Source organism: Falco peregrinus, chromosome 5 (assembly GCF_023634155.1).
Source record: "Falco peregrinus isolate bFalPer1 chromosome 5, bFalPer1.pri, whole genome shotgun sequence".
NCBI lineage: Eukaryota > Metazoa > Chordata > Aves > Falconiformes > Falconidae > Falco > Falco peregrinus.
In genome coordinates this window covers 33186817-33211987 of record NC_073725.1, presented here as the reverse complement: position 1 = coordinate 33211987, position 25171 = coordinate 33186817, and the positions used below count along the sequence as shown (strand labels likewise).

The window sequence follows — 25171 nt, the reverse complement described above, 5'->3', positions numbered from 1 at the left end:
AAAATATATGCTAAATACATTTATACATAATCATTAATGGCTTTCAGCTGCCCCTATCTTCTATGCCATATGTCTGATCCTGCTTTCATTATTATTAAAGGAAAGGTGATCCTCCTGTTTTCTAGGGAATATCTTTGTATATAAGTTGTCCTATCAAAACTATGACCGAAGAAAAATTGATCACATGTCCTCAAGTTTGTGGAGATTGTCTGGAGCGACTGTACAACACCTGATCGGCTCCAGAGTGATACTGCTTAACTCCAATCAGGATCAGAGGATTAGTTTGGATTTACAGCAAAGCAAATAAGAGCAGAGTGTCTCCCTCCAGGATTACCAATACTTGTGCAAATTTTAAGGATTAGACACTCACAGCACCACAGCCTTTTTAAAAAGTCTACATAGTGCCATAAACACTTTACACATGAATGATATAATAAATATTAATAACATCCTCTGTAACAACTGCATTTGAGTCTGTTTCAAATTATTTTGTTCTTCTATTCCCCTATTATTTTTTTACTTGTTATCTCTGCATGCTGGAGGAGCCAAGGGCATCTATGGAATCCACTTTATTACTCAGATATGTTCATGATATTTTTCAGCCTGTCATATAGTTATTAATCAGATTTACATATGTAGTATAGTATTGAATGCCTCTATGGATGAAAAGTCAATCATAATGGATTTGTGTTAAGTGAGATTTTTCAATAATTCAGACATTTGAAACCAAATTCCTCTAAAACAGTTGTTCTTCTAGAACTTCTTCCAGAAAGTAACCATGTTTTTTCACAGTTTCAGTCCCTGAATTTGAATGCTAAAGCATCGTAGTGATTGACAAATTGATGATGTTTTAGTAGTCAGGGAAGGGTAAAATATTTTTCTATCACTTTTCATGTTTACAAACATAGAATCGTTTTGCTCAAAGTCTTCAAATTATTTTATGTTATCCCGGATTAATTTCTGCTCAATAATTAGTCTGAAACATAAACATTAAAAAAGTTAAAATTCAATGCAAATTATAAAGAAGTTTTTTAAAATACTGTAAAATTTCTAACTGAACAAGGACTATTTTTGAAGTAATGATCAAAATTAAAATATTTCTGTAAAACTAATTTTACGATACACTTTTAGTACTTTATTATTATTATACACATAATGATCATGAGAAAAAATACACTGAGGAATAAGAGGTTACACTTTTAGCTTACCATGATGAACTCTGTGATGACTGGGAGTATTAAGAATCCACTCCAGAGGCCCAAGGCTGGTGATAACCTTAAAAAAAGTAGTGTTTCAATGAATTTGAAAACATTGTATAAAATAAAAAAGGAAGAGGGAACAGAGGTGGAGGAAATGCATGAAGAGGATGTTCACCTTAAGGAGAACTGCATAAAAAGAAAAGAATGCAATTTCTTTGCTAGAACCATTTCACTATATTACAAGAATTTTCATGAAAAAATGAAATCTAGTAAAATGCAAGTTAAAAGATATATTTCTTTTTTTGATCCAGCAGCACATTTTCTTCTTATTTTTATTATTAGTGTGAATCTGTACAGATTATTTCAGTCACATTTTTTTACCCACATCCATCGGCACTGCTTGGGATCCAGTGTAATTCTAAGATCCCAGTTACGTGAAAACTTTACATCAACAAATGACTGGCACTAATGCAGAAATAAGTATGCCTTCCTCCTTCAGTCCCTTTGATTGCTTGTTCCTTCTAGCAATACCCTTCTACTCCAGCACAAATGCAGTAACACAACAAACCTGATTAGGGAACTGATGCAAGTTAAACCTAATTTTGTTTTGTTTTTCTAAATTAGTTTAACTGGATCAGTTCCTGAATCTGATCCAACGTATGGTCACAAATACACCAGCATGAGTCAGAGGCATTAAAAGAAAGTAGATTAGCATAAATTCATAGTGGAGCTGTGATCTAAGGCAATGATTCACCAGTACAGAAAATCCAGCCTTCATCATTTTAGTACTAGACCAAAAATGACATAAAGTGCTGATTTCTATAAACTTACCCTAATAATTCAAACTTTGTCAGAAAATGCTAATTAATTTTGTATCAGCGGGGTTTATGCTAAATTAGATACTCTCCTATGCTGTGAAGCCAGAGGAAAGGCAGCACTAACTTCAAATGTGCTTTAGTTGTTAGCTCAGCAGAAGTGTGTGGATATCCAGATAGAGCAGCCATTGCTTAATCCCAAACACAAAAACATCAATGACAAATAGATGCAATCACTGGGTGGCCAAAAAGAATTTCTGGTCAAAATGTATCCTAAAATGGTATCCATTCACCATGTCTGATAATGACCATAGTATCTTGCAATTAAAAGGAAGGGGGTGGGGAGAACAGCTAAATAAAAATGCTTAGACCTTAAGAAACAAAACCCAGAACATGTAACTTTGTCTTTTACAGAAGTCAATTAGTAAATTTAATACTTATACTGCCAAAATGGGTGATCTGCAATATTGTAGTAGAGATAATATTGGCAAACAACACATTCAGTAGACAGGCAGAAAGTCATTACTCATAAGAGCAAGCCTATTCACATAAATAACTAAACATACGAGGCTATTTGTTAATTTAAGGTTTACAGAATGAAGTCCTAAAATATGCCAGGTCTATTTCTTTTTAATTCAGACTTGTGCAAGTAAAAGTAGATCTGGACTCAAAAAGTAGATGCTGGACATTCTTCAGATGAACTTAAATTTTCATTAATCAGGCAAATACTACAATAAAAGGAATTAAAAAAAAGTTCATTTTTTTCTTTAACAACAGCTAAGAGTTTCTACTTAATATGTTAAATACAGCATTTCTGTAATTAAACAAGTATAGAAATGAGAAAATTCTTCAGATAAAGAGAACTGTAACATTTGGAGCATCTGTCTCATAATCCTGCACACACTTGACTGGAAAAGCAGAATACTGGGACAAGTTTGTTTTGTTTTGTTTAACTCAGAAGCCAAGGACAACATAAGTAGGAACACTTCTATTTCTCAGTTCTGCTTCAAAATATGTTCAAGTCTGAAAAGACCACCTAAAGGTGAGAAACGGTTCATCATTCATACTAGCTTCATTTCCCACCTTTCTCAAGCAGAAAATTTCATTGTTTTAAGATATGTGAGATGTGACCACTAAATTAATTTAATCGAAGTCAAATGTCTTGAACTGCAGCCCAGTACCTGAAAGAGCAGTGATTTATCTATTAGACCTACTAATAGACCACACCTAACTTTGATCCCCTTGGTTTTAGTCTATTTTTAGCTCAATATTTGAATTTTTTTTATGAAAATAAACCAAAACTGCACTAGGAGAGAAGGGAATCACTAGGAACAGCAGTATTCACTTTTAGCCTACAGGTGGATTATAATAAAATGGCCTCAGAATGAATGCCTTCAATTTTTCAATATCCAACTGATTAAATTAATATTTTAAATTTAAAATTCATCCATTTCAAAGTCTATATAATACATCAATATGCTAAAGTAGAGCTTTGTCTCTTGGGGCTCCCTAAGGACCTCAGGAATTTATGTAAAATTTTAAATAAATACTTCTGACTAATCCTAGAGAAAGTATTTTCTTTGGAAAATGAAACCTCTCATCCTTTAAAATAGTTTTTTTTGGGGGGTGATGACATTTACAAATCTACTGAAATATGTTTTCTGCAGCATAATCAGTGATTGATGCCTGAGCCTACTTCAATTAGTTCTTCAGCCAAGGTTACCTCCATTGCAGTCATACTAGCCATACGTCGATGGAAACATCATCTGAGATAACAATTATAACCACATGACTTTTAAACTCAGAGGTGGTAAAGAACTCTGTACCTGACCAAGCAAAAATCCAACATGCTGAAATTAGCAATCCATAAATCAACACTTTGGCTAAAACACACCAAAACTATTTTTTCACCAGATATTCAAAATGGTAAAGGGTGCTATTTCTAGAAACTTCCTTTTCTATCAGTAAGTTTATGTATTTAGCACATTTCTAAAACAGAAAAAAACTGTTGTCAGACGAAAACTTTTGGTGCCAAAAATGTTATCAATATTTTTTAAATGTGTATTTCATAAATATATGCATATATCATTCCAACAAACAGAAGCATATCACCTCTGGAAAGCCAAATTTTGAAGGCTCCTGCAGCACCACATGGCAAAGAACATATTATTATTATTATCATAATCATCATTATTATTATTATTATTATTATTAGTTTTGTTGATTTCTTCAATATTCTGCCATTTTACTGGGGCAAAACTCCTATAAGCAGATCTTTCACCAAAGTAAATTGTCAGGGCTAGGATAGTAAGACATTTTTTTGCCAGGCATGATTCTGAACCTGTCATGTCAAGCTGACAGGAATTTACTGCAGTCAGGGAAAGGAATGAAGTTTGTAGGGAATGACTTGTAACAAAATTTAATGTGGTGTAACAACAGCCGATGTTCAAAAGAATGCCTAACAGGCAATGGAGAGGAGAAAGACAGTGGCAGGTACTCCATCTACCTTTCAGCTGTCAATCTGCCCTCACTTCTGTGCCTTCCCTGTGTCAAGACATTTTCCTTGGAGAACAGCAATTGCAAAGGAGCTCCTAAGTGTTCACAGTAGCAGTAACCAGGCTTACACTGCAGTTGCAACCAGTCACCAGAGCATATACACTGCTAGGTCTCAGCCATTCAAGACAGCAAAGCATTTTCAGCTTAAAATAGCTTTATATTCAAAATGGCTTTCACAATGTTCACATTTCAGGATTTTTTTTTTAAAATTAACAATATAAATGTGATAAGAATATCAGAACAGCTCAGGTTTTGTGGCTTGTAATCATGGTATTCATTAAAAAAGAAAAAACTTTCTGCTACTATAAATTTTGTATGCAGTAGAAAGTTTTGTTTCAGAACCTTTTTACTGGAAAGGAGTTTTAAAACTAAAAAAGGAGTAATAGTGGAACAACAGTCCAATGATGACCTTATTTGTATTTTGACTGATATTGCTGGGGAGTTTACCTTTGTGCTTGTTTCCCTGATACAGGCACCTACTGTTTTAAATCAATTCCTGTCTCCATTTTTTCCTCTCTCAACACACCACATGCACCCTCAACTCCTGTGCCAGTGACCCACAGATGAACTGCAGCATTTCAGCAAAACTCTTTTCTTGTTTACTTTGTTTATTTTTTAACATCCCATAACCACAACAATAATTTTTCACTTGCCAAATCCCTTACAAACGGACTCAACAAACTACCTACAAATCAGGTATGTAAGTATCTTATGTATACCAGTTATAAAAGCTTTGTCAGATCTCCCCACAAAACACTATTCCTCTCTTTTTTAAAACAACATATTTCCTCCGTTGTACTTGGATATTGCTATAATAGTATATTAAAAATAATAAAGCAGAATTACTGACAATAATTGAAGCAATTCCAAGAGCAGTTCAATAAATAAGGCAGGCTAAAAGCTTCATGCTTAGAAATGGTTTCCATACATTACTGATTAAAACGTGCTGGAAGTGAAATCTTCATATACAATGAGAACTAGTTGGTTTTTTTTTTCTATAACAGTAGTTCTTAGATAAAGATGTTTCCTTTGTGACATGAATCTCTATCCTAAAGGAAAAGAACTTTATGCAATATCGCTTTCGGCATGTAAGCACCTCTGTTTGCGGTCTCAAGAGTTTGTCAGCACCAAGGGAAATCTTTATTGCCTGGTACCTGCACCACTTCAATGTAGTTTTTGTTTAAATAATGAGAAAAAATCGTGACATGAAATCCAAGGGAAACTTTACATCTTGTGTAACAACTCCTCCTGTCACCACTACAACATGAATCTTTACTTAACTCCGTTTCAACATGAATGTTAGGAAGGAATGTCAACCGAGTAGAGCAGGCAATGTTACAGTCCTGTGTGTGTTTTATTTTTTTTCTTTGAGTACAAGAAAAGCTGTTTGTAGCACAGCACTACTTTCAATATCATAGTGTTACTGATCTGCAGGACAGGAGAGGGTACATTCATCCCTGGAGCATCACTAAGGAGCACTCTGAACTTAACTTTGGGGTTTCCGTTAGACTAGTTGGTAGTAAAACGCATATTACTATTGATTTCCTCATCAAAATCAAGCTAATATTTTTATTCCTGGCATAGAAATCTATATTTCAGACAGTCTGGTGGGGAAATTTAAAAATAAGACCTTAATTACATTCCCCAGTAGAGCTGCTGTGTTAATTCAGGATGACACACCCATGTATTTATACAGATGGCCCTGGTGATCAAACCTGTCATGTGAAATCTCCACAGGGAAGCTGGGGAAAGGCAGAACTCCAAGGGTATGTGCTCATCTGCCAGTTTCACACTTTGAAATCCTCAGCAAACCCTGATTTATACACCGCCAACTGTTTTCCTATCTTATTAGGCAGTTTTCTACTCCAGTAAGCATGTAAAATGGATGTGGCCAAATTTCCACACTGAGGAGAGAAAAAACAATATTTATAGTTTAGAAATAAAACAAGCAAGAGGAATCAGGCCTGTTGGGATCATAAAGAGTTTCATAGGGGGTGAATTTCTGATAAATCTGGATTGTAGGAATGGGAGGTGAAAGCCTAGTTTTAATGGATAGTCCAGTTTAGGGCATATTTATATAACAAACACAGACTTAGGAAATGTGTTTATAATAAATTATCTTGGAGGCAGGCTGTTGTCACATTGCATTGTTTAATGCCTCAGCAAGGAGGTAAGGTTTGAATCAAATTGGCATCTTACGTGAATATTTCAGTTAACACTTTCTGATTAACATCCACAATAAGTGGATGCAACTTTTTTTTTTTTTTTCTTTAAAAATCCAATTAAGCCTTGTGGGAAAGATAAGCACAGATAGGAAGTTTCAACCAATTTGTCCACTATAAATGAGGGAAAACCTACACTAACTGCTTGTTTTAATTGCAGCATTACAAATAGCAGAGCATGAAGAAAGTAATTATTTCAGTCATATATCAAGTTAAGCATTTTAAACAACTTCAGGAAGAAAAATTGCTATACAGTTTCAGTATTTTTCAGCAGCTTGACAAAAACATGCTGGCAATTGTGGGGAAAAAAACAGAATGTAATAAATCAGTACAGCAGTCCTGAAAACAACTAAAATATAGCAAAGCGTAGCTCTTCACCTTCCTCTTTAAATAGATCAAAACATAGTCACCAGCCTAAACTTTGTGTTTTTGACAAAGAAGGGTCTTCAAATGATCTGTTGGCTTTGAAACCACAACTAATTTAAATAGCTTCTCAATGAGTACAAGCTATGAGAAAAACTCAGGAGTATTACACATAATATGTTTGGTGGTTTTTTTAGAGAGAGCAGTATCCCTAACTTGTCTCCACATCAATGTTGCATCCTTCATTATATTCACTTTATCTGGTAAATGAGTTGCCTAGATCCTTTTGCAGGATGCAGAATGTACTGAAATGTGTTGCATCTCTAAATAGCTTATTTCACTTTTATCTTCATAATTCTCCAGAGACTTAATAGACACAAGTCGCTAAATAAAACTCTTGAAGTACAACTTTTAGTTTTAGGGTTTCTGCAGGCAGATTAGCAATAGTCAGGCCCACTGCTGCTGAAGTAAACATTTCACAGCTGTCTTGTGCAAGAAGAGGTTTTGGTGCAAGGACCAGAAGCCAACGCTCAAACTCAAGGACTTAACTATTAAGATGAAAAGTGAAGTTCCTGCTTATGTTCTTGTCCCATAAACTTTTCATTTCTGGCCTCACCAGTGACCCAGCTTCAACAGAGAAAGGGAAGGGTTCCTCTGCTTGGATTGTTGCCTGTCAAATGCAAATCACCAATATAAGCCAATTATCTTGGAGCAGCTGCTTTTTGAATGAAAAAGATCATGGCTTCTGTGCTGCATGTTGAACTTAGACCTACTGGGTGCAGAGCTCTGCTTAGTTCATTTAAATTACTTACATATTTTTAAAGACCCTCTCAATTGTGCAATTCAGTTGAAAGAGAAGCTAGCTGAGAATAAAATACTTAATTCACCATGTCAAGGCACTTCTGGGTAGTTGCCTAAAAGTGTGAAGAAGCACTTAGTGTTAAAATAGGAGTCTCATTTTGGGGCTACCAAGATGTAAATTCAACACTCATAACCATCACTGAGGTTCTAGGTGCCAAGGAAGGAACTCCAAACCTCATCCCACTTTTTTTTTTCCTGATAAACCCATGCTCAAGTGCAGCCTACACTTAGCAGGACAGGAACAGCGTGGTCTCTTATGAATGTTTTATTTTCTCTCTCTTGTTATTTTTATTTAAAACAAAAAGAAGAGTTATACGCTTTATAAATCAAGAAAGGTAATATTTTTTTCCCCTCGTGGAGCGAGTGAAAAATGGAAAAGCAGAACACATTTTGCAGTTATTGCTAGTATTTCTACTTAGTGATATTGTTAGCTTTGCTCTTCTCCATGTTCTGGCAAGTGTGATGGTGGCAGGACTTCCATCCTGCGGGTTGCTCAGAAAATTTTGTAAGCCATTGTGGCAGGCAGGCTGGATTGAAGCAGTGAGGTCTCTTAGTTTCTTGGAACCATGTTTGAGTTATATTATCTACATTGTGTATATATCCTGTCTGGACCTACAAATACACTGTCTGCATTAAAGAAAGTATTTTTATCTCCCTGGTGTTTACTGATTTATTTGTTCTCCTCTCTACAGTAAACACTTGAGAGTTTGTGGCAGGCAAACAATAAATTTCTGAATTATAAAAGCATCAGCTATCAGGAATGGGAGCAGAACTTTATTTTGTAAACCAAAATTTTGTTCTTTATGCAAATCAGCAACTAGTTCATTCCCTATTGGTTTTAGAATAATTTCTTGGATTTTTGTAGCAGTGAGAAAATCCAGTTTCTAAAAGCCAGTAAACTGTCAGATGACATGACTTGTCTCTAGGAATTCCACTTAAATCATCTGTGTCACTGAAAGTAGTCAGACACAATCTGGAACATCAGACTAGGAGAATGGCTGTAATCACCTGTAATTACAGTTATCTTTTTGATGACTTTTAGCAAAAGTCTTGTGAATGTTAAGTTTTTGATCCCTTGTAACCTGACTAGGGCAGATGTGTGTTTTTCTAATTTGGATGGGCACATCAGACAGATTGATGTCTATTTTTTGCTATAGTGGCTTAATTGAAGAAAATAAGTTTGTTCTTTCATTACATGAACCAATGTACTAGAATACAGAAAATGAAAGGTTTTCTTGGCATATGCTACTTGAATGCAAAATGAGTTTCCAGCAGCGAATTCAAGAGACTGCAATTTCACAGTTATACCCAACACATTGGATTATTATTGAATTTACCTTTTACTGGTGACACTTTATTAAAAACAAAACAAAACAAAAAAAACCCCAACAAAACAAAACAAAACCCAAACAAACCATGTTTCTCATCTTGGCCAGGAAATTATATCAGTCCACCATACTCTGTTTCCACTGTGATCCATTTAACACTATTTGTATACCACCATTTGGCAAAAACTTCTGCACGTTAAATTTGACTCATTACTTATTGACCTTATAGGAACTATTCACATTACTTTCAATTAAGCATAAATATATATCTTTGTAAACAAGGCCTCAAGATTTTCTTACTTCCCAGCACCACATCTCCATTTTTCATTCCCAAACCAGTGAAGATTTTAGCTCATTACCAAATTTTTTTTTCCAACTCCACAAAACAGCCACAAAAACAAAACTATCTTCTTCCCACTGCAAACACTGAAAAGCATTATAGTCAAATAAGTTTTATTAAAATGCTTTTTAAATTCAAAGTCTCATTTCTTGATCAAATTTACCTTTAAATTTTAAGAAACAGATTACTAAATCACTTCTAAATTACTAAACTACTGAAAGCATTTGAAATGCACCTTGTTACACTTATTTGCTCCTGCATTCCTTTCATGCTTATTTAAATAAGGCTACAGCACACAATGGGGAAAAGGAAGGTCCAAGAAAATGGAAAAATTAAATCTGCAAAGAAATAGAGGACCAATCTCAACTGTTAGATCCTGGGAATTAATAACCGAATATTTTATCTATTGTCTCATGCTGTCACTTATTTATCACATTGACCTAAGGACACACATGCCCTCTAGAATTTCAAGAACAGATTTTGCTATTGGTAAGGTGACCACAGGTGTACTGCTCCTTAAAAGAAATATGTACATTTTTATACATTTTACTTAATTTTACTTGGTTCTTCAATCTGCCTGTTTAACTTCCTTCTTGACCCTATGCTTATATTTGGAAAAAAAAAAAAACAAAACAAAACAAAACATAGAACATGTTCTCTCAATCTAGCCATCTTCCTAGGCCATCTTTCAACTCCCCGTACAAGCTGATTGATGTCAGGATTGGGCCACAACAGCTCATCTGTATTCGGGAAGCCCAGATGGGCTGTCCATGGCTTCCTGCCAGGAACGGAATTCCTTTCCATGAAAGCGTGAAGCTTCCACAATTTTTCTCTCTTTCAAAGTTTTTCGTTAAAGAAAACTGACCAGAAATCAAACGAAAAGAAAGTCATAGGCAGAAACTTAGACCAGTACACACTGCACGTAAGTGCAAAATATTTTCTGACAAACACAGTATACTTGCACACCAAGTTACAGTTTTACCAAATTGGTATTTTCTGACAAAAACTGATGTATTTTGGCCTATATCTGCAGCAATTTCACATCTCTTTTTCCAACCTGCATGAGGTGTTGCCAAAATTTTTCCCATTCCTTGCGTGTTTTCACCCACGTTACTCCTGGTTAATAGTAGTGGCTCACCTTTTTCTGCTCCAGAGTTTGAGGAGGTAGAAAGACTTAAAGAAGGAAAAAAAAGATGCCTTAAGAAACCTGACTTTTGTGAGTATGGTAAAGGGCAGATTACATTCTTCACTTAAATTAGAAAATTAAACAGAAACTAATGCATGTCAAAGATCAAACAGGCAAGGAATAATCTGCTTCTGCACTTACTACCATCAGGGACTGATTCAGTTGATACTTTCCAAATACAATTTGACATCTCATAAAAATTACAGCTAAACCAACAGAAACTAATTTCTGTTTTTCACAGGTGTCTATCAGGTTATAAACACACCTAACTTATTGGTTGTAATAAATGCATAATGGAAGGATATAGTTTAATATAAACCATAGACCTTCCGAATCACCTGTAAAAATAAACTGAAATGGAGTATTTCTGTCTGTCAGTAACAGTCCTGAAACATTTTGTGGCTTTTGAAAAATTAGATTTTTAGTGCTCTTTGAACAAAGTATTTTTTTTTCACTCCCCTTATGATCTAGATGAGAATAGTTGAGTCATGGAAACATTTCTCCCAGACCATTTAAGAGCAGATATACTAACTCAATTCCATTGACCTAAATAGAATTTAATAGCACCAAAGGTTGTTTTCTCTTCTTTTATTGAGAACCTATCTTTACGCACCATTACAGTAAAGTGTCTTCTTCAGTTGTTTTTGGATTGGGTATTTTTGGTTTTTGTTTTTAGTGTGGGGTTGGGGTTTTTTTTGGTTTTTTGTTTGCTTGTTTGTTTCATTTTTCATTTAAATAAACTATTATGGGTTTATTTCAATACCTTGGTGCTACACAGAGATTTTTTAAAAAATATTTGGAAGATTTCTCATATAATTTCAGATTGCCATGTACACAGTGCAATAATGCACAGGAGTGAAAAGAACGTGGTCGTCAGACAGCAAAAATTCTTGTAATGGGAGAATACAGTAAAATGCAATGTGCAAGTGAAGTAGCAAAGTCATGCTTTCAATCTAGCCCACCCAACCTTTCTTTATTAATTATATAAATGCCTTCCCTGTATCAATAGCCCATTCTGATTTTAGTAATAATAAAAGGTCTGCAATATTAAAATAACGGCATGGTGTAATCTTCATATAAAATTTATTAAAATGCTGTACTCTTTTATATAAAAAAGACCAAAAGCTAATGCATACCAAGTATGCAGGAAATACGTCTCAGTGAGATAGAATGAGTGGGTACTTTTCATCTTGATGATTTGGTATACTGTCTTCTCAAGAATATATGAGCCACTTGCGTTAAAATAAAATAGATTGTTTGATCTGCTGGTAGGAAAACTGGACAAAAAATGATGTAACAAATCTTGAAGAAGGTCAAAGTTGAAACACAAGAAACTTCCCTCAGCATTGTTTGAAACAACACTGGACACATTCAAATTTAAAGTACAGGCAAATATCAGGCATCATACTTTGGCTATAAACTTTTGTCCTAGGCTGAAACATGGCATAGAAGGGTTCAGCACTGCATGATTGTTCTCTTGTAATTACTGATTTAAATTTCAATTGCCCCCAAACCAAAATATCTTCCCTCAGAAACTCTGATATACTTTTATTCTTTCCTATTACTTACATATCATAGTTTTTTTCTTGTGTAAAATAGTAAGTTGTGCATAAACTTTATAAAGCTTTCCAGTGCTATAAAAAAAAATAAATTGCCTATTAAAGAAAAGAGATCTGTATCTTCCTAGATTTTCTTTCTGAAGGAGACTGATGTACAATCAAAAGTCGTGAAGTTACAAATTCCAAACATACTTGACTAGTCAATATGGGGCCAAATCTTGTCTATAAGAAACATCAACACTGACTAAAAACAATAGAAATCTGTGGACAAACTTAACTTTTCTTATCAAACGCTCCTGCATTTTAGAAGCAAACCATTACATCTTGCATGGGCAGAATAGAAATAATAAAGTGTATCTCCACTAGACCCCTAATAACGTTTACTGTCACCCTGTAACAGCACCCACGATGGGCTCCCAGAGGACACCAGAGCTGCTGGGGGATGATGAATCTCAGTAGCAGTCACTGAGACAGGATGCTGTTTTATATATAACCCCAGGCCTGCAGACCAAAACAAACCTCGTATGTTGGGAAACTGCTGGAAACTGAGACGTACGAAAAGGATTTTAATTTTATTATAATCTGTTTAAGATAATTATAACTGTTAACATTCAGCAAAAAGACCGAGAAAAAAAACAACAAACCACAACATTAGAGATGCCACAGTTTTAAACAGTTAAATTCTAATAGTTATTGCAAAAACCCCCAACAGTATAATGGTGACGTGTCATATTCATTTCACCAAAAATATTGGCTAATCTAAATGTGCATGGCTGCAATAGCTGCTACCATTTCCCTTCCTTTCCCTGCTCTTTTCTGTTATGCTCTTGCCCTTGAGAGCAGGAAATCTGCTAATACGTGGTCTAACTCTATTTCTATTTTGACATAATTTTTTACCTTAAAACATAACTTCAACGCATTTCAACTAATTTCAGCTGCACTACAAAATCAACAATATCAACATTAAGAATTACTTCCCTTAGAAACAAAGATCTATGATTGGATCAACTGGATCAGTACAAAAGATCTATTTTTTTCTACTGGCACAATAATTTCATAGTAAGGAGTGCTTATCTTTTCATTGGGAATGAAATTCATTTTTGTTTAGACTAGTGTCTAAACTTGGCACATTGCACATACACTATGGAAATTCCTTTTAAGTCCTATGAAGGATTTAGCACTTTAGAGGCAACTCATAAGCCTCTGAAATTCACTTTAGAAACTTTAGACACACAATGTGGCACGAGTGCTGAGGCTCATTGAGTTACTGCTCCACAGTAGAATGTTGGAAACCTCTCAGCCAAGGAAGAAATGGCTTCAGACAGCAGAGAAGACATAAGTGAGGCATATTATATTTTTCTTAATGGCAAGACACAGTTGGGGAACCTGAGGCATAGTCAAAGAAACTTTGCTACCATACGATACCATTTGGTATAATTTCAAAGTGTTCAGATTTTTTCAAAACATTTTGACAAGCTTAATTGTGTATTTCTTGAGTTTATGCCAGTTCTGGTGATGTGTCACACTTTAAGCCTTTTTTAGTCACATGGTGTTGCAGAGCATCAGACGTGTATTAATGATTTTAGAAATGTGCCCAACCAATGTGAAATTTCAACAACAGAAGTTTGCTATTGGGTTAGTCTAAGTAGCTTCATTCCTCTTTTTCTTTTTTCTTTTTTTTTTTTTTTTTTTTCCTTAAAGAACCACACAGGAAAGAGAAAAAGAAAACAAAACCTGTAATGGAAGCAATGCAATCACCTAAAATGGAAGATAAAGAAAATAAAATTGCCTTCCAAAAGGATTGTCCTATAGATCGCATAATGTAACTACAGAGGGAAAAAGGCACCTGTATAGTCAGAATAATCAGAATAAAGTGTTGTAATTAGCCCACAGCCCACTAGGGGCTACTGAGAAATATGCTACTGACACGTAACATGGGATACTTTAAACACCTCTACTGTAGTGCAAGGGAGAAGGCAGAAGGGCATTCAACTACCTGAGAAGTGTGAGAAACTGCTTACTAATTACAGTGGGTTATTAACTGTATATGTAACTAAACTAGATATGGTCTAAGCACTCACAAAACAAACAAACAGGTGCAGTCATAAACAAATAGCCATCAGATAATCAAAGAACATTTTTTGGCTGATAATTATTTGCACTAAAAAGGGAACAATATCTGATTTCAGTTGCAACTCTAAATGATCTTTAAGAAGCACTGGGTTTTGGATATTTTCCCCTAAAATATTTATCTTAGAAATGAAATCAGTTTCAGTATCTGCCAAAAATGTTTAATAAGCTGCAAGATAGGAAAATATTGTATTAAAATAGCAAAAAGTTTTGATTCCTTACAGTTACTTTTTTTTTTAATCTAATTGGGACCAACTGGCCTCATTGCTTCTTATAAACTTAGCAATATATATTCAGAAAAAGGAATAAAAATGAACAGATGTTTCTCCTTAAAGAAGTCAGACAAAGATTTTTCTTACACAATAAATCAGCTGCTAGTGGATTTCCAGGACACTGTTCAGGCTAACTGTTTAGGTATGGCTTAAAAACCTGGTTTACCTCTGTATGTATCCAAAACTGGTAAAGCAGATTAAACTGTAGATGAACAGCAAACACTGAAGGGGGAATGAAAAGAGCCATTGGCAAGTTGAAAATCTGAAAAATGAGAAAGAAAATATACATTAGATATTCTATACTTGTGATGATATAACAAAGCACTATCTCAGGAGCTCAAAGTATTGCACAAGATAATTGCTTCTTCTAATACCTCCATACAGAACAGATATTGATTATTATGTTACTACTAGATGTGCTGTAGCAAATGAGACATAAATTGATGCAGAAGTAATTTCCAGAAAGTCATACTAAGCAAGTAGAAAAATAAAGAAAACTCAGAAAATCCTGTGATTAGATGTTTATTCTGTGTACTATACGGAGTAGACAGCAACATATCCTTGACACGAAGGGTTCACTTATATGGGAGAATTACCATAGAGTAAGCAAGGTGTAAATCTATAACACTATAGCTTTTCCATGTGAACTCCCTACGTGAGCACCTTAAGGGCAAGGCAGTTTACTTGGCTTTCAAAGTTAATTACAAATTCTCACCCTGACTTTCTCACAGCATCTCCCTTGAAGCCTCGATACATTGCCAAGTTCTAAAGATGCACTACCATGAAAACAGTTTCAAAAAACTGCTTGCTTAGAAAAGATGCTGGTAACTTACCTACAGGGTAAAGTCCCAGGAATTTCACCATTAATTGCTTAACTAGCTGAGCAATAGAAAAAGACTTTCAAGACCTTCATGTTTTAAAAGTCAGTCTGCTTTCTTCAGAAAAAAGGAATTTTTTTTCTCCTACCTGACATTGTGTTATACCAGCTTCATTAAGAAGTTAATCCTTTCATAAAATAGAGATATTTTTTTCTAAACCACACAGTAGCAGAGGTATCTTTGAAACTTTAAATCTCTTTAGCACTCAGGGAAAATCTGGATAGCAGATAATAGCTCCCTGTGAAACAAAGCAAAATTAACAAAATCTGTTTTCCAATTCCTATTGTCCTGCTCATGCAAACCAATTCTCTGAACACCAGAAAGAGCAATCTCATAGCCATGGCAGGTCTCCTGAACCAGGAATCCCTTTAGCGTAGGTCTGCTCCTAGCAGTTAATGGCTCAGTCACTGCCAAGAGGCCTGCCCAACAGGTAAGATGTCACTCCGGGGCTGAGAAAGCACTGCACCCCTGTCCCCACAATGCGATTGATGCTCTTGAGAAAGTCACCACAGCCATATACCCCGGTCACAAGCCAGTGGAGGAGTAAGGCCCTGCAATCCCAGCACAGTCTGCTGGTTTCAACCGGAAAGTGACTGAAGAACTAGAAGGAAACCCTTAAGTCCCTGCAGTATCACCTGGTAGGGCTGGGACAGCAGCAACTGCAAAAACTACATTCAAAGGCTTCATGGATCACAGCTGCTCCAGAAAATACACATGGGGCATTTCTGGTTGAATATCTTGAAAGTTCTTTTCCAAGAAATAAAGACATTAAAAGGTGGTAGAAGGATTATGCTGAGCTTAGAGGAAATAATGTAAACAGCTATTTTCTTTTAATCAACCTGATTCTCAAAGGCTGAGGTGTTCACATAACATCTATAAAACAAAAAAGAAAGCAAAATATATTTTGAAGGTGAAATTTGCACATTCAGTCCCTAAGAATCACTCTAGTCTAAGTGAACTCACAAAAATTCATAGGAACTCTTACCCAAGGTGGGAGCCAGTAAATGACACTGAGGGGATGTAGCATTCAGGCATGAAGTTCTGGAGTAGAAGTGGGCAAGAGACTTCTTTAAGAATTAAAAGCACAGTCCAGACTGCCATGTGCAGAAGACTACTAAACAGAAGAGCAACTTTCAAACCCACAATTCTCCATGCTCTAGAACAGAAATGTAGTGCAAGCCTCCCAGACTTTACAAGAAACGCCCTAAACACTAGCATGGAGTCAACCTCTTTTCCGAGTTCCTTCTTCCACCTTCTGCTAACCTGGACCCCCTTACTATTTAATTATTGAAAGTAGGCGAGCTACGAGAGAGAGAGAGAGAGAGACAGAGACACTTGTGCCACAACAGCCATAAGGCTGGCACGGATTTTCTCAGAGGTTATCTTAAAAAGATGGCAACAAAGGAGTAGGGGACACAGCCACATTTAAGTAAAGGTACTGCAGTTTTTTCTTATTATTGATTGTACCTGTCTAATGGCACGATAAGAGGCAGGAAATTTTTTAAAAGGAATTGAGAAGTTGATTAAAAAAAAAAAAAGTATGGTTTTCAGATTATTCATGGAAGTGGTTGCAGGACTGAAAGCAGGTTTAAAAATTATATGCTTTTTCCCTAAATGTATCAGAGGTGATTTGGTGGCATTTACATATGACTCGGAGAGGAAGAAAGGATCATCTTCATATTTATTTTCTAACCTACTTCTCACAATGAGTACTAGGATTTCCCTTCTAAGTGGCGAGATGAGGGAAGTTTTATATAAATCTACAGGTAAATTTGAGACTGACAATGGAGAATGCTTTCCTAACTGCCTCTGTTTCCTTGCAATGGGAGCTTTGTTTTGTACAAAAAGGATTTCAAAGATCATTTACAGAAGTAGAACCCATGGAGAGGAATGAAAACCTCTCCCAAACAAAAGATTTGGTTTCTCCTATTTGTGGTTCCACTGAAACAACAAGAGAAATGTCGGGGGTGGGGGTGTATAAATTACTAAATAGTTTTTCACTGGAAATGCCAATTCGCCAAATCAAAACATTTCATGGGAATGTACCAGCTTCCACTAATCTGTAGAAGAAAAGTTTTCCTGGCTCCAAGATGGAATTTCTGGCTAAAACTGCTGAAAAACGTTTATCACACTCACAGATCTTTTCCCACTTGTGGATTCAGCAACAGAGATTGAGAGCGCACCACAATAACTGATAACCTGATGGGAAAGGCGCTCAGTGAGGGCATGGAGAGGGCTTCCTACCTGGGGCTGTTGCACCACAGCTGCGTGCCTGCAGCTTAAGGCATTGCCCCCTGCACGCTCTCCGACTTCCTCCCTCTCATTTGTAAGTAAAAACTTCTAAACACTTCCACTACAGACAGGGAAAAAAATCTGAAACTCCTGAGGTTTAGCAGGAGGGATGAGTTTCCTGCACTGAGCCCCTCCATCTCCGTACTGGGTCTCCGGGGCCACCTGCCGATGTGGCCCATGGAGGGGCTGCAGGGCAGCTGCCAGCAGCTAGTTCAGGTGGCCTACACTTCTGTGAATATTCTGCAGGAGTTAGAGGTAAGGATTAAAACCAAAACCCTTGCCTTACAGATCTCAGACATGCCAGACTCCTCAGTAGAAAAGAAGTTAACTTTGTGCTGTAAAGAACAGCATTAGCTATTCCCTTTCCAGATTTATATATAGATGTTTCCACTGCTTCTAAACCAACAAGGCAGAATTCAATGCTTTATCTAAATGTATAGTCTAAAGCTATCAAATTATTATGGATCTAATACTTGCAATAAAATCTTGCCCTTGGAGGAATGTTGAGAACTGATACTCAAAGAATTAAATCATAACTTTTCAAGGTGTATGTGCAACTCTTTCCTTTAACAATTACACAAAATTCAACTGTTTCATCAGTATGTATTAATGTAGCATTAACTTGACGATTTCTTCTTAAAAATGCATATACATTTTTTTCTACCACACTTTTTTCCCACAAAATGCACTCCAAACCACCTCTCAGTCTCAACAGCAGGTCTGCTTCTCTATGGCCCCTCCACTGGAGCAACAAGCACTTGGTGTGTGCAAACAACATGAAGCAATACGCATTTGGTTCCAAGTTCAGAACATCTCACATCACTGATTGTATTTCAAACATGTTTTTCCTCTTCTCTTTCATTTCACATCTTTTCAATCAGCTTGAGCACAACCCACACAGATTAATATGCTGATTTATTTATCTTACAACGTTTAACTTAAAACACATACAGAGCTGGCAGCAGAACAGTCCCACAATCCCACACCATCCACCACAACTTTCTCACAGCCTCCACAAAACTGGATGTCAAACTGCATTCAACAGCACACATTCAGCAACATCAGCTCACTCTCAAAGATTAACTAAAGGCTTCACTGAGTTTCAGCTTCGAGGCAGATGCATCCATGGGGTTTTGGACAAGCATGGCAGTTCAAAAAAATAGCAGGGCTACAAAAATTAGCAAGAATTGTGTTCATGCACAGTAAGGCTTTGGAGAAATAAAACTGGCATATTTCTCAAAAGTTCTGGTGGAAGGGAAACCAATATTTAAATTAATCAAATGTTTCAGCTAATACCATATATCAGGTGAAAAAAAACCACTGCACACAGAAGTATCACAGATTCCTTGGTTTGTTTCCCTTTGCTCAAAGCAAATAAATTTTGAATGTACATGTATTATTTGCTGAGTGATACCAGTGTGGTCCTGAGGATGGTCTTCAGAATCTAAGGCAGCGGAGACATATTGGCCTGCCTAAATATTTTATGCTCTCTGAAGTATCATCCTCAAACCCACACAGGCAGGCAAAGTGCTCATGCACGCACCCATATGTACACACAGGCTTTTTGTCTTTTTTGAATTATTGTTTTTGTTAAGCATTTGCACATATGGTCCCAAGGGTCTATGTACAAAGGTTAAATCTTTAACATGGCAGTATTTACATAGGAAGCAGAGTTGTGACAGAGATGCATCCCTTCCGCTATTGTTCATTACGGTCATTTACATTTGAGGCAGTCTACTAACATCAGATGATTCTTTTCTGAATAAAAAAATAACAAGAATTTACACAGAAGACTTTAAGAAACAAATGTAAGAAGCAGTATCTGTTTCACAATTTGCAGAGGAACTAGTCATTTTTTTGGAACCTAGCGCTGTAACTCATTTATTGTCATCAGCTTCAAACAGCTATGAACAACAGGCTAAGTCCACGCTCAGTTATGTGAGCATAAATCTAGACTAACTTTACCAAAATTAATGGAGTTACACTGGATTTGCATGTGTGAGCACACAGTCTTGGCTTTGAGTCATTTATAGTTTAGCGGTAGAGACTGCCAAAGGATTGTGGGTTTCCTCCACCACCAGTATTATACCTCACTGGAGAAAAGCATTTATATGTTTTATATATACAAAAATGCATTGAATATTGGTTTTGAACTCTAACTCTGAAAATTAAAATTTTGAAGTTATTATTCTTTTTTGAAAAAAACAAAGACCAACAAAACAACAAAAAAAACCCAAACAAACTAAAACCCAAGTTTAAAAAAAAAAAAAAAAAAAAAGAGTTAAAATAGAACACGAGAGCACAACTGAGGAATTCGCAGTTATCCTGGGCCCAACTGAACGCTAAATAGTATGTTACATTTATGAATGTGTTTAGAAATATACATTTTTAAATCTCTAAATGAGTACTACACTTATACTGCATATGTACACAGCTCACCATTTAATATAAATGATATCTGAAATAACATTAGGTAAAAGAAGTGGGATACTGTCCTTACTAACTGCAGTACTAAAACATGGCATGAATGAGCAGAGACAAATAAATACATCTGCACGTCCAAAGCAATCTTTAGCAATGATTTCTTTCTCTGCATCTTTCAGTTACACCGACTAGAGTAGTTATGTTATATTCTGATCTTTTCCAGTACTTATGTATGAATAACCAAATGAAAAAAGTATCCATTTTGCTCAAAAAGTTATGAGGTTTATAATTAGCCTTCTTAAACTTAAATACTGTATCTTTTTTCAAGTTTGTTGTAAAAGCCTTAATTAATGTATTTTTAAAGCTTATGATTCTCAGATTCTTCAGTTTCAACTTCTGTGCTTTCAGTGTCAAACATCTTAAAAATTTTGTATGTTTCTCTTTGAAGGAAAATAAACACTGTGTTTTCACTTTTAGTAATTATTGTTGATATTAATCAGTTTGTCAGGTCTTGTGCAACTTACCCAGGAGGTGTATTTCTGCAGTATAGATTGTCTCAAGGCTGTGAATAAGTTGTAATCTTCAGAACTATGATGTACTTGGTGCGCTGCCCACAGTATATTAACCTCTGCAAAACACATAATTTCTAATGAGGTATGTACTAGAGAACAAAGCAACATTTGTTTCTCAAGGCCTTTTTACTTTTTTCCTTAAGCTAAAAGCAACTAATTTCCCAACTTACACTTAGCTATTTTACCATAGTATAGCAGTAATAAAACCTAATGCTCAGAGCTGAGTTTGGGTAGGCTGGGTTAAATGTCAGTAAGTGGACACAAGTCAGCGTAATTTTCATGCTGACAAAGGTGAGGCTGTGGCAGGAGCTAAAATCATCGTTGGAAGAGCAGAAGGATTTGTGATTAGAGTTAAAACAGCCAGAAAGCCTGAGCTGAGTCCTGATAATGTGAGTCTGTAGGAGCTCTGTTATGGGGTTCAGAGGGACGAGCACTGAGGATGCTTTCATGCCTGTGTTTGTTTACTGAAGTTACATTTTAAGCCTAGAAGGGGACACAAAGCGTTCCAGAACTCTTACAGTTCAAATTTAAACAACTTAACTGGTGTCTACTGTTATGCTTACCGTTTTCTGGAACACGTAAATCTTCAAGGCCTCTTATACCACAGACCGCAAACACAGCCTCTGCCTGCCCACTAGTGACAAATGGCAAAACAAACGGCTGCTTGCTGGGGGCTCCGGACCCGCCACAGCAGAGCGGTGCCTCTGTGGTGTTACAGTTCAAAAAAAGGCGCTGGAATAAGGGCAAAACCAGTGTCAGCCGTGTCCTCTGAAGGCATGACACCTCTCATACACTGCAGTGAAGAAGCGTACTTCAAACTCCTGATTGTATTTCAAGGCATTTTCTCATTAGGTGCAGATCTGGGTGGCCCCTCTGCAGTGTATATTGATACTTGTGCAGTCTCAAGTGGGAGGTTAAGGCAGAAATGTTCATGGCCGTCAGATGTATAGCTATGAGGATGACCTTAATTATAGCAAAATCAGAAAGTGGGTGGTTAATGCAGCCCAAATAATGCCTATTTGGCATAAACCTAAATGGAAGGTCACCTGTATTTCTAGGGATGAAGTGTACACAAAGCCTCAGCTGATTACATAAATTAAAAGTTAATTGGCTGGCTGCCAGCTGCGCAACTCCCACTGCCACTGACTTGTTTCACCAGAGCAATTAGAGAAGTGCCTTTCACAGGCATTAGAATCACATTCACAGAATGATCTTATAATGTGTGTTTAAAGTCCTGAAATTATCTGGTGCCAGGATTACATCAAATAGTTTAGGTATAGTTTAGGTCTAGTGATTAACATGTACTGGCAATGTAAAGTAATGTTAAAAAAATCCTCTTAATGAATCTCAAGGTGTCTTCACCATTTCAGGAGACAAGAGAGTCATAACACGAGGTAACAGTCTTGTATGCTAGAAACTGAGAACTTTTGAAAGAACTAATGAATTTTGACAGTTTGGTAATTCACATGACAACAACATTCTTCAATGTCCTCTAAGTCCTTGAAGATCCTTACAAATGCTGAATTAATACTGTAATTTCAACTATCATAAAACACTTAATGCTCAGTCTGAGAATTCTTCCTTCTTTAAATGCATTTGTTCCTGAAGGAAAAATTGTTCACGATATCAAGAATTAGTGATCTCTCACTCAAAAATATCACAACATCACCTTAATGCATCTCTGCCTAATGAGCTCACTAGGAGATGAATTATTCAGGTGAGCTTCAGTACACAGTAATAATTTGTATTTGAAATGTTTCCCAAGACCTCAACAGAAGCTAAATGAGTGAACAAAGCATCTGAAAAGGTGGAGGTTAAAGACCTGTCTCTTTAGCTGTTTTAAAAGCATTTACTTCCTATCACAAACTGTGTGTAACACAAGCCTCGGCTCAATGAAGTACAGCTGTGCAAACAGGGTACAGTAACTGGATCTTGCTTCTTTCCCTCAGTCATTTTTCAGCATTATGAAAAGTTCAAGGAAGGGAATCTATGATGATTTTTACAGTCTACTCTCATTGTAGTTAAGGTCAAATGGTTTTCAAAATGAATTACTAAAAAGGCATTTTATTAGCATTCATTTTTCAGTTAAACTGCCTCTTACACTAACAAGAATATGGAATAAGGTAACTGAATATTGGTAAAAAGTTAATCTTTCAGATATGCGAGTCAACTTAAACTATCTATTATTCAAAAATACACCAAAGGAATATTAGGGACATCAACAAACAATACCGCCACAAGTAACTTAACTGCTAAATCTATTTCTGACTTCTTCTGTTACAGCTAAGTAAATTAAATCCTGCTCCTTAATCCTATTCTTGCTGACATCAATGGTACAGACTATGCTAAATTCCTTGGCAAACAGGCAGAGTTGACAATCAGAAATAATTTTTGCCTTTAAAATTTATCTGAAGAAACTGATCATCAACAACTTTTTGTTTGAAGCAAAAGAATAACATTATGAAGAAATGTCAAATAGATCACCCCAAAACTCAGTCTGTGACCATTAGTACATTAAAAATATTACAATCGCAATGCCTAGAAGACATCTCAGAAATGTAAGAAACAGACCAAGCACTCTTCAAGGAATACAGCTGCCTGCTCACCGACTACCTGTGACAGAAACCAAAATGTATTTTTATGCGTCTATAGAAGAGTTGGGGTTTCACCTTTTTATTCATAATGATGATAACCTGAAACAAAATGAGAGAAGTTACTTGAATGAAATTAAAATTATAAAGGTTCTCTCAGATGCATTTTCTTAAATCTGTTTTTGCATAATGGCCAAAAAAAGCAAGCAAGACTGACATATGGCCAATTCCAACACAGATTTTTTTTTTAAAAAAAAAAAAAAAGTCTATGTAGGAAACAGGAAGTATTACTGCATTTTGTGTATTTCTCCAGTCAAATTCTCCTGTGAAACTACAAGAAAAAAGTAGGCAATGGAATTGGAGGAGCCACCCAGACAATGCTCTAATAGAGTTTTTGATGTTTTCCAAGTCAAATATGATTGGTAAATACAATTTTAAAAACTACATAACTTCACTACCCATATGCACAAAAACAACTTATTGATTCAGAAGAGTGAACATCATAGAGTCATAGGCTAATTTTGGCTGGAGAGAACCACAGGAGGTCTGTAGTCCAACCTCCTGCTCACAGCAGGGCCAGCTTTACGTTCCCAAGTACTGCACCCAGTTGGGTCTTGGAAGCCTTCCTCATTGTCTGCTGTTTTAAAAACTAACAGAACATAAACGTGGCATTTCCTTTTATGTAGTTCTGAGGGAAGTTAATAGAAATTAAAACCTAGCACAGCAAGGACCTCCTTTCCTGATGTGGCTTTCCCCAGGTTCCTGTTAATTGGTGGAGACCTGACAAGCTTTTTGCATCTGGGGAGGAACAGAACAACTACATCTTGCTGCTGGAGTTAATTATTGTTTAATACATTATTATTACCATTGTGCAGAATCAATGAATATTTTCTTCCATTACTCAATATAAAAAGCAAAAGAATCAACATGTAATCCCCAAAAAAGAATGAAGGATGTAGATAAATGAAGAAGGAAAGGAAATTGGTGCTACACAGGAATTGCTGGATGATCAACAGGTTATCATAGGGCCCTCAGTTTTTGCTTTAGCTCTTTAAGTCTCCATGAAGATATCTCAGTCAGACCTGCAGCTGCTAAAACCAGTGAGCTCCAAGCGGTTATTTGTATCCTAATACTAATTCTAAAGGAAGAATGAAATTTGTCTTTTTTAGCATTAGTTTGGTATATGAATCCTACTGATAGAAGAGAGAAATGGGAGGCTTTAGGGGAACTTAATAGCAGCCTTGCAATACTAATCATCAAGAAGCTGGAGCCAGGTTTTTTGCAGCAGTCCCACTTTATCTTTTTTTCTGGGTTTTCCAGAAAGAAGAAAGATTAATTATGTTATCCTTCTTTTCCACTTCTTCCCTCCCTCCTCCTCCTAATTAAAACATAAAAAGTAATGTTTCACCATACAATCATATTGGTATGGCAATCAGTGATCCTACCTATCTTTAATTTTTTTCTATTTCAAATTCATTTTTTGGCACTAACCAAATTCCCTTTTGTGAGACCCAAAAACAGATTCAATGCCTGGGTCATATTTCACTACTTCTGAATTATTTCTTTCGTGGTAATAGAAACTG

General features: G+C 36.0%; 1 protein-coding gene across 1 annotated transcript in view; it reads right to left on the bottom strand.

Annotated features, from left to right (window-relative positions):
- Window positions 1-25171, bottom strand: part of AGMO (alkylglycerol monooxygenase) — a 192031-nt gene that overhangs the window by 94068 nt on the left and 72792 nt on the right. The window contains exons 4-6 of the mRNA XM_055805891.1: window positions 20950-21053; window positions 14998-15093; window positions 1209-1275 (exon numbers count right to left, since the gene is read on the bottom strand). Of these exons, the coding sequence (XP_055661866.1) occupies window positions 1209-1275; window positions 14998-15093; window positions 20950-21053 (267 nt within the window). The remainder of the gene's footprint in view (window positions 1-1208; window positions 1276-14997; window positions 15094-20949; window positions 21054-25171) is intronic.